The 10820-nt window shown below is 29.4% G+C and overlaps 1 protein-coding gene across 3 annotated transcripts; it reads right to left on the bottom strand.

Moving 5' to 3' along the window:
- Window positions 1–4653: 4653 nt before the first annotated feature.
- Window positions 4654–9394, bottom strand: LOC113511678 (4-galactosyl-N-acetylglucosaminide 3-alpha-L-fucosyltransferase 9-like). Of its 3 annotated transcripts, none has more exons than XM_052903465.1 (5): window positions 9282–9394; window positions 7586–7731; window positions 6286–6534; window positions 5548–5790; window positions 4654–5374 (listed from the first exon to the last, which is right to left on the bottom strand). In XM_052903465.1, exons 1-5 carry the CDS (start codon window positions 9303–9305, stop codon window positions 4921–4923), a joined length of 1116 nt encoding a protein of 371 aa, XP_052759425.1. In that variant the 5' UTR covers window positions 9306–9394; the 3' UTR covers window positions 4654–4920. The 3 variants fall into 3 exon arrangements, with proteins under 3 accessions (XP_052759425.1, XP_026751165.1, XP_031765197.1); XM_026895364.3 differs by lacking the exon at window positions 9282–9394 and adding an exon at window positions 8588–9270; XM_031909337.2 differs by lacking the exon at window positions 9282–9394 and adding an exon at window positions 7877–8567.
- Window positions 9395–10820: the final 1426 nt, after the last annotated feature.

Raw genomic sequence — 10820 nt, 5'->3', positions numbered from 1 at the left:
ACAAAGTCATATACCCATGATATATAATAATAAAAAAGTGACTGTTCAAAAATGCTTTAATTTAAGTTTACTTGAATAAAAATATTTCTTTCTTTAATACCTCTTGGTACTTGGCACTTTGGCTTGATTTGGTAAACAAGTTTCAAATTTAAACGACAGAGTAATTTACGGAATAATAGACAGTTAGGAAGAAGATATTTTTGAAACATACATTTTAAACTAAGCTCCTCTTCCTATTTTAAATTACCTGACACGCTACTTTGCGTATCTTATTTCCATTAAATTATATTATTAATCTGTAGGTACGAGAACATCACTCGTTGACGCGTAAAATGTAGAATTGCGTTGCGCAACACGTTACTCCTCGTTCGGATAAAAAATGGTGGATTTATATTTTTACAGCAGCGCACCATATTAGCATATTGCGGATACCGGCACATAGAAATTAAATCTGAATGTAAATCCTGGTAATAACGTTTAACGACGTAACGACGGCATGTGCCTAGACCATTTTCATTTGCCCTCTTTTATGTTTCACTTTAATGCGATTATTCAGAGCGATTCACCATTTGAAAACGTCTTATTAAATTGGACAATAATACAACTGCTTTATTCTGTATTCAACTTTAAAAAAAGAATTGTTGTGAAGTTTGTTTCAAATCGCACGAATTCAGAATCATATTTTCTCCCTCATCTCCATTTTATATTATGATTATACTTAACTACGAGTAAATTATATTACCAGAGGGAGAATTTGTACAAAAGTCGATTGCTTGGATACCTTTGTCCCATTCGTGTTTCAACCGTGAAGCAGTTGTGTTTGCATACCTGTATTTCAGTTTGAAGGGAAGGATATGGCATGAATTTACAGGGTACACAGGAATAACATCTGAGTCCTCAGGAACGGCAACGCATGGGAGGTATCCTGGGCGAAACAATAATACTCTGTTATGTCCATGGTACTGCTCATGTCTCTAGGCGACGGTTACCACTTTCCATCAGGTGGGCCGTCAGCTTGTTTGCCATTCTAAGTTGTATAAAAATAAAAAAAACAACTCCTTCACTTACTTTACCGTATTTTTCAAAGTTGTTACACCTATTCATGTAAAGTCTCCCATTTTCTGTCTCGTAATTTTTTATATAAGCTTATATTTTGATTTATCCAACGGGAGATCTAATTATTTACATCTTTCCCCTCATCTCATCTGTATTTAAATTCAGTTTTACCAATTGACATATTTTTTATTCGCTTTTCGTACGCATTTAGTCAATAAGGAAAAAAAAAATTTATTAAGGGAAGTACCTAGAATTTGGAAATAACTATTTATTTCTATGCAATGAGTTTCTGTTTTGCTTCTGTCCTGATAAGACTAGCCTTAACAGGTAATACTTTTTCAAGCATACAGAAATTTAAAAAACAAGTATAGGTTAATAATGGATTTTCATACAAAGTTACATTCATACATTATAATGTTAATATATGCGTAAAGACATTCTTCTGTTTTTGAGAAAGAAAATAATCACATTCCGAGCAGGTTTAATATACATATTTAAATACAGCAGATGGATAATGTTGACCGTTTTGTATGGGGACCGGATGTCGCCCCTCATCTATCTTACAACAGATGTCAATTTGACACAATTCTTCAATCAACAGATAATTAGCTTTGATATTAATCCACGTATCATTTACGTTGGATACCATCACCTGCATAATTTTAATGACTACGAAATGCTTATAAATAATATTTTTCCTTATATTTCCAAAATCAATACTCTTTCTTTAATATTATAAAGCCTAGATAGGCTCTAAGTTTAGACAAATTTTAGCGACAATCTGATTCGAACTTGAATATCGACAAATGTATCAAAAATATTACATCAATTACTAAGCTCAGTATTAAAACAATTTTAGCATTTAAATATTAAATATCTTTTAAAATTTATTTAAAAATAGAATCTAGTCTAAAATATTGAATTTATCGGTGGAATAGAATTCTTTGTGTTTTATAAGTTTTTTATATAAACGAATTTAAGCACACGTTTCATATACCATAAATGACGGGCATTTTGGAAATGTTACTAACGACCGTCGTAGAAAGTAACTGGCATGTGTATGCGAAAGGTTGGTCAATTCACTCCTACATACCGTCATAGTATTATTAGCTATTATTTTTCATCATATCATTAGCTACATATATAAAAAAATATATATATATAAATTAATCTCAGTTTTCGTTGTAATTTTATAACTCAAGAACGGGCTCACCTATCCAAACCAAATGTTTAGGCTTTGTTCGGACTATTTAGTAGATGGTTTATGTGAAGTTTGCGAAAAATCGGTCGAGTGGTTCTTCATTTGTCACATTTTCTGTAACAAATAAATTCAATAAATGGCGGATTATTTTGTTAATGGGGATTTTTGTGTCAAATTCAAACTTTTTTAAGATGGGGATTGTGCTGTCAAATTTAACTTTTTTTAGTGTTGACGGTACAAGCATGTTGTTATATCATTCATGCGGTCATTTCATTTTGGAAGTGCTTCGATTAAAGCAAATTTTCAGCGATAATTATTGCTTTGTGTTTATATTTTTAAACATATTATTGAGTGCATTCATACAAACGGTGAGTTTTTAATTGTTCAAATGTATACTATGCGTGTACTTTTCTCAGTTTTTTAGCGAGTCGTCGGTGTTTCATATCGTTTACAAACTTTATTTGAATTAAATTGTCAAACAACGGTAAGTTTTGAACTGTTGAAGTGAATTACATGTATGCATGTGTGTTTCTTTATTTGAAAAAACATATTGTGTGCATACAGGTGTTTTAATCTTTTGTAACAGATGGAAGCACGTTGATTTAAAAATTAATTATATAATGTCATTTTTATATACATTGATTGACGTACGCAGTCATATACATTTTCATACACAAATATACGCACATGTATAAATACTGATACACCACTATTAATGTAGCAATTTGTTTTTAATTTTGATTTATTCTTTTTTATATGAAAGAAAAATGCCACGAGCCAGACGAGCAAATATAGGAAATAGCTAGCAATTAATAATTGTTAGTTATTTCCTATATTAGCAATTAAAATTTTTGTTGGAGTAAATTAATTTTTTTATCGGAGCGAAGCACGTACTGTATATATATATATATATATATATATATATATATATATATATATATATATATATATATATATATATATATATATATATATATATACTAGCTGACCCCGTAAACGTTGTTTTACCACTTATTGCGAAATATCAAAATCGCAATTAAAATACAGGGGTTGATTGTAAAACGATGAAAATTTGTAAAGTTGTATATATTTTTCAATGCTAAATTATAATAAAATAAAAATAAAAAAAATTGTCAAAAAAATTTATTTTGGGGTGGGTCACCCTTATCATTGACGGGTATGAAAAATAGATGTTGGCCGATTCTCAAACCTTGGGTAGGTTCAAGATCTATTACCTCTATCATCGCTATATCTGTTCATGAAATAAAATTAAATGAATACCTTATTACTACTTCATCGTGCAAATTTTTTAAATTATAATATTATATATACTTTTATTTATTAGTATTTGCCATGTTCGCATTTTAGCTTATATCATACGAGAAAATTTTCGAACCAGTTAATTCTAAATATTGCCAGTGATAACGTATTAGTAATTTCATGCATACAGCCCAGCCAAGTAGAGATCATTGATTAACCAAAGTACCTACACGGTCAAAGCAAGTACCTCCACTCCAAACATCTATGTCTCTCATTCATTTATAAAAATAAATTTATCGTTCATTTTAAAAACCTGAGTACCCCAAGCTTTTTTTATAATGACATCAGAAGGCTCACAGAACAAGAAAGAGTTCATCTGATAAAAGTTTATTATTATTAAAAAATATTTATCAGTTTTTTTTTATAATTTGAATTCAGAATTTTCACTTAAAACTTAAGTATTTTTAACATTTTGTATCGGATTGTGCATAATAGGTATTTTTTATGTTTTGATTTATGCAATTGATAAATTGGTTGATTGCATCTTAAAAACCGATATATAGGGATGTACATCAGTGCATATCACACAAAGTACGTTTATATTTATAGTAGGACTTTCACTGCAGTTGATAATATATATAGGTGTTATATACAACTGTACTTTACTTAAAAGCTCTCACTAACAGCAGTGCCGGAACGAAGCTCGCTAAAACCCTTTATGAGATGACGTGTAATTATTTCTTAAAACAATTAACATAGCGCTGTACCGACTTAATTACCTCTGGAGCTTTCCAAATGGCTTAGCATGGCTGGCCGCTTAAGAGATTAGACGAACTACTTTAGTGCTGTCATAAAATTAAATTTTCTTCGCAACTTTGTAACGACTTAATAAAAATAGTCCACCTTACACACTTTTTAATGCCTAAAACAATGCAAGTAATAAAAACAAAACTTATATCATAATTCAAACGGACCATTCCTCTCTTGAATAACAATGCGATGAAATTTATTACTCAATGAGCTGTGGATTTATATTACGAAGAATCCCAGGAGAGAACTTTCAAAACTCTCTGAAATGATTTGCGGACTCGGCTTAATGTTGGGGTAAAGGGAATTTGCCGTTTCAAGTAAAAGAATTTATACTGGTTTCTTGCAATTTAATAATATTCTTTCAATATATAATTAATTAGGTCATTTTTTTAACCATAAATCATAATCCGATCCTCTAAACCCTAAAACAAGCTGTCTGGCTGACATAGTAGGCTAATATCTTTATTGTAAGGTGCGAATCCCTTGTCCAGCAGTAGAGTATTCAATAATATTACTATAAAATGTTTTAGGGAAAAAGCCTGGCTTTTCAATATATTTTAAATTATACAATATATTTAATTTACAATACATTTTCATTTTTTACACGTTATCTTTGGATCCAAAAAAGATCTTAGACTGTTCTCATCATAGACACTTGGCGAATCGTCATTATAATTTAACGCCTCACACACTCTGCAATAGTGATACGATTTCGAGCCGAAATATCCGTGTTCGTTTACAACTTTAAAATTATTTCTCCACTGATGATACGTGAGCAATGTTTCATTGTTTTTACTAATATTTATAAGTTCCTTTGCCAGTTTCTCTGGGGTATCAAAATCGTCAACGTATATGTACGATTTGGGTGGTAAGAATTTCTTGCAATCATCATTTGATGGCCCCATTATGACTGGAATAGCGCCTTTGGTGTAAGCATTTTGAAAAAGTTTCTCAGTCATGTATTGAGAGCAAATTGAATTTTCAAATGACAAATAAAAAAAATATTTCGATAACACACCGCAATCAGATCTAAAGTGACCTGGACAACTGAAAAAAAATATAAATATTTACTTTTCATAACTACATATTATTTATTAATATTATGATAATTGAATATAAAATTAAAAAAATTGTTTTCTTTTTTCCTTTTATCAAATCAAAAAGTCATAATTAAATTTTACAAAACGTAAAATTTAATAATACTTAAAAATAATACTGACCTATTTTTATTTGATTCTGAACACATGCCATGAATATCAATATCCATATAATTTTGCAACACATTCAAATAATTCATTCTCCATGAAACACAGTTAGAAATAAGAATAGCAGCTAGTACATCCCGGCTTTTCTCCTTCCAGTTAGGAACATATTCCGCTATAGTCTGATACATCAAGTCAGGCATCAGCGATTCCTCCAACGGTACAGTGCGTCCATACGGTACCGGAATATCAGCATCAACTCTGTAAATATTTTAGAACAATATTATTCATATTAAAAGAGATAATCTGATATAATATCACAATATTAAAATCTTAAAATGTCAGGATATAAATAATACAAAATAGAAGACAAAGGGTATCCAATAGCTCTCTGTTGTATCAATATTATTTTTCAATATTATTTGCCATTGAAATTTATAAATAAGTAAGACCATATTTAAATATTAAATCCGATAAACTTAACAGTAATGATAAATGCTTTAACAAACTTAATTACATCGAGAGATAATAGAAGATTAAACATCAATCTTGACAATATTCGATAAAATGTGGGCATGTATAACAATAATTATAAAGGTTATGCGTCTCCGGCTTTTTAAGTGGTATTCTTGTCTATAGGTTACCACTTTTTATCAGATAAACCGTTCTTTTGTATTTTTCCAAGTTATACAAAATACATATAAAGATGTTCAATTCAACTATGACAATTAGTTTTCATTATCTTTTTTAATTTACCTGTAAGTCATGGACCAATTGAAAACATTTGCCCAATCTGAAAACTTTGGTTTAACTTTGGCCATGGAAAATGAATATAATGGTGACTCGTCACTCAGAAATATCCATCTTTGATTAGGATTCCTATTTTTAATATTTGGTATTAAGCCATGTTGAATATGCACTACTACAGCATCAGCTGTATTTATTTGATCATTATCTCCTGTGAATTTGCAATTCTTCACACTACAGTATTCAAGTGGATCATTCCTGTAAGAATAAAATTAAATAATCCTTACTAATACTATAAATTCAAATTTTAATTATCATTATATAAATAGACTATTGCCGTGTGATCCCAGCATTGAATGGGCCACCTCTTCCTTTCCCGTGAGTGTCGTAAGAGGCGACTAAGGGAAAGCAAGAGATGGGCAGCAACGTCCCTCTTTTTAGTTACCAATCCATCTGCCAAGCGTGGCGACTACTGGCAACCCCCCCCCCCCCCAAGGGGGAGGCTTATGTTCAGCAGTGGGCGGTTGAGGGCTAATATGATGATGACGAATACTATAAATATGAAAATAAGTTTCTTTTTTAGCACCTTAACTACATAACCAATTACTATTAGTCTATTAGTTTATTAGTTATTACTATTAGTATTAGTCCATTTACCTAAGAATTATTAAAATTTGAATTTAATTTATTAAATTTAATATACAAGTACCATACGAGATGGAGAATAACATAGAATATTTTTTGTCTCGGTCATTACACATATTTCCATCATGCTATTAAGATAATAAAATAGACATCCTTTCTTTAGTAATCATTATACTAGATAGAGCCTTGGCAGATATATCGTCATATGGGTACATGCACACATACATGGTAAATACGACTCGTGTTTATACAACCAAGCAACCGTGCTTGCATAGCTGTGTTTCCGTTTGAAGGGGCACATTAGTTCTCATAAATAATAACGCATGGATATCACAATATAACCATTACACTGTCACCTACAGATATGAAGAGCATTCATAACTGTAGGTGATGGTCAACACTTTCTATCAAGTGAGCCGTCGGTATAATCTATTTATAATCTAGCCGTCCTCGGCCATCCTAAGTCATATGCAGGGATCAAAAGATAAGTGCACTGAGAAATAATAAAACAGTAAGTTGAGAACGATGGCAATTACGTCCTTTACATTCAATTAATAGACAGCTTAATTGTACGTTATAAAAAAAACTAAATTCTCTAAATAAATTTATCTTTTTCTAATTACGTAGAACAGATATTATTATTACACAATAAATTAAAACTAACCTTTTAGAATTGTAGTTGTGAATGTGTCTTCCTTTCAACCAGTCCCAGTATTTCCATATCAATACAACAAATGTTATATTTTCTCTAGCGACTCCATACCTTTCGTTCTTAAATAAAATTGCACCTAATTTAGAAGTCTTCCAATTCTGAAAACAATAATTATAAATATATTGAAAAATAATAACAATTATAAATAAATTAATAAAATTAATCAAGACATTTCTTCCGTATAACATTTACTAAAACAAAATCTTTAAACCTATAAAAAACGATAATATTAAGATATCTTACGTATATATAATTCTTAAATTGGTGTCTGCAACTTAAATTATAAATTAATGAACTAATCCATGACATATCTATAGCATGAACATAATAAGTCCTGACAAACTTAACCATAAAGTGCCGAGTTGAAATTAAGTACTTTTTGATATTTAAAACTTAATAAACTACATTAATGACTTTATATTGTTAGTAAAATACATAATAGATACATATATTTAGTTAATATCTAATTACTAAAATATATATGAGAAAAATAATAATAAATTAAAAATAATATTTTAATTTTGTGTAATTTGAAATTACAAGCAGGCTAATATAAAAAATGGTAAGTATCGCCAATAGACGTAAACAACATCATGGACATCACAAAATACATTATGACGCCCATAGTATTTCTGATACGTTTTTAATACTGAGGACCTAGAAGGCGTTATGCCTGAGTGCTTTGTAATTGCATTGCAATTATCTCAGCTTCCAAACCCAAACAACTATGCAAATGCAGGTGTTTCGTATTAGAACACGAGTGACACAAAGGTAAAATAATAAACAAATTAATAAGTTGTTCAATTATTTAAAATACAATACCTTTACCTACTTATCAAGTAAATAATGAGTAACCCATTAATTAATCAGCTAAATCTGTGTCATCAACTTTAATCACAAGTCTAGAAATGTAAAATAGAATAATATTTTTTTTATTATAAAGAAAAAACTTACCGCTCTTTTTTTATAATAATTACTCACAGTCACATTATGCTTGAAAGTATGTTGACTACTTAAAAAATACTTAGCTTCTGTTTCACTTTGTAGAACATCATGAATGTTTTGTGCCGTGCTACTATGGGACACCAAATACTCGGACACAATTAAGAACATACATATAATTATACACATTAACAAAACTTTTTGAAAATATCTACTACTGAAATTGCTATAATAAGCCATAACTTTAACTGTTTCTTCTAAGTTTATTTTAATTTATATGACAAATTAATAATATAATTTCTTTGGCACTTTTATACATTGTACAATTATCTATAAAGGTAGGTACCTCATTTTTTATTTCTCACGTTCCATAACCGATAACCCGCCATATTTATACAACATAAACACACTCACATTTCTAAGCTATTAAATAAATGACGGTTTTGATAAGAACGTAAATCAAAAATAATGCAAAATGACACTTATTTTGTCCATGTTACAATTTATGTTAAATTTTTTTAAAGATCATATAATAAATTTCGACATTGAAATTAATATTTTTTGTACACTAAAAGTAACACATTAGAAAATTATTATTCTTACTGATTCGTCAAGCGTCCGTGAATATTTACAACTCGAGTATATTACTTGCTATTACTATCTGAAAGGTTTTCATCGTGAACTGGACAGTACAATACAAAAATACCTGTATTACAATGATTGTGTCCATGTGACATACACAGTGACTACATGTAGATATGTATGTAGCGATAATATCTTCATTGTTTCCGAAATATAAACCTACCTCGGTAATTACGAATGAACAATGTTCAGAATTCAATTTACTGATATGTATCAATTTTCGTCACCAGTCGTTTCGAAACTAATCTAAATACTGGAAATGCGTTATTGATATGTATTATAACGATATCTATAAATTTAGATGTAGATGTAGATACCTGGGTTACTGATAAGTCTTCAATGAGTGGTTATTTTTTTATGGTATACCTACGCGATAAGAAGCTATACGCTATCGTTTTATGTTAGCTATTTATCACCATGATGTTTATAGTGATGTAGTACTGAGATGGATTTAATAGTTTGTTGATTCTTTTAGAGAGATTGTTTATTATATATTTATAGTTTTTATTTATATTTACATTTATGACGAATTATAAGTAAGTAATTACAAAAATAGCTTAGATTATTTAGATAGTATATCGTATAGTAGATCGTACATGTATACGTGATAGGGTTATCAGATTAGTAATTATTACTTTAAATTAAGGTAAATAATACATATACACTCTTTATTAGTTTTGTATGAAATATTGTTTTGACAGTTTATGTACAAAATTAAAAATAATATTCAAATTGTCTAATATGGAAAAAAAATAACTTTTGATTAAAATGCAGATTTTTATTTAAAATAAATAAAAATACATTCACGGCATTTACAATACAAATTTTATATAATACGAATTTTCTCTTTATAACAATTCCAATTTTTCTGTAAAATTAATTGATTTAATAGATTCTACGGTCTTCTTTGGAATCACTCTTCATAATAAAACTCAATGGGGTTTTCATATTTAAAACCTTATAACTAAATTAAGTTCTGCGGCGTATGCTGTATGCAGGGTTAAACAGTACCTATACTAATTATGAGACTGCCAGATTAGTTTATTTTAGTTACTTTCATAGTATACTGTCCTATGGAATATTATTATGAGGTAAAGCAGCCGACATACAAACCATATTTGTATTACGAATACAATTTATTCTATGGAAAGTCGTGCATCATTAGGAGAAAAATTTAAAGAAGCAAATATTTTCACCGTAACTTTACAGTACATATACGTAAACATTTTGTATATACACAGGAATTTATTAATTTATTTATTCATTAGTACAAATATGTGTACATGGCGGACTTAATGCTAATAGCATTCTCTCCCAGTCAACCATAGGGAAGTGTCAGAATACTCGAATGCGGTACTACTAATTATTGATATACATACATACTAAAATTACATATATAAACGAATAAATATATATGAATAACAAATATACTTACACATATATGATATATACTATATTATACACGAATTTGGGAATAATATAAAGCAGGAATCTTCAACTTTAAAAACAGCGATCTGATTAATCTTAATACTAGATACCGGGTAAGGGATTGTTAGCAATAGTTTGACAGTCCCATTGCTAGCAATATGCCCTATCAGGTCAA

Source organism: Galleria mellonella, unplaced genomic scaffold (genome assembly GCF_026898425.1).
Source record: "Galleria mellonella isolate WM207_F2 unplaced genomic scaffold, CSIRO_AGI_GalMel_v1 utg139, whole genome shotgun sequence".
Classification (NCBI taxonomy): Eukaryota; Metazoa; Arthropoda; class Insecta; order Lepidoptera; family Pyralidae; genus Galleria; species Galleria mellonella.
This window is presented reverse-complemented; position numbering and strand designations above follow the sequence as displayed.

What these genes read in the sequence shown, in the direction of transcription:
- LOC113511678 (XM_026895364.3), bottom strand. Translation starts at nt 8,815, where the DNA reads ATGGCTTATTATAGCAATTTCAGTAGTAGATATTTTCAAAAAGTTTTG. An exon ending in ATTATTATAAAAAAAGAGCG is followed by an intron (nt 7,732 to 8,587) that starts GTAAGTTTTTTC and finishes TATTGTTTTCAG; the next exon opens with AATTGGAAGACTTCTAAATT. An exon ending in TCAGAATCAAATAAAAATAG is followed by an intron (nt 5,375 to 5,547) that starts GTCAGTATTATT and finishes ATTTTTTTTCAG; the next exon opens with TTGTCCAGGTCACTTTAGAT.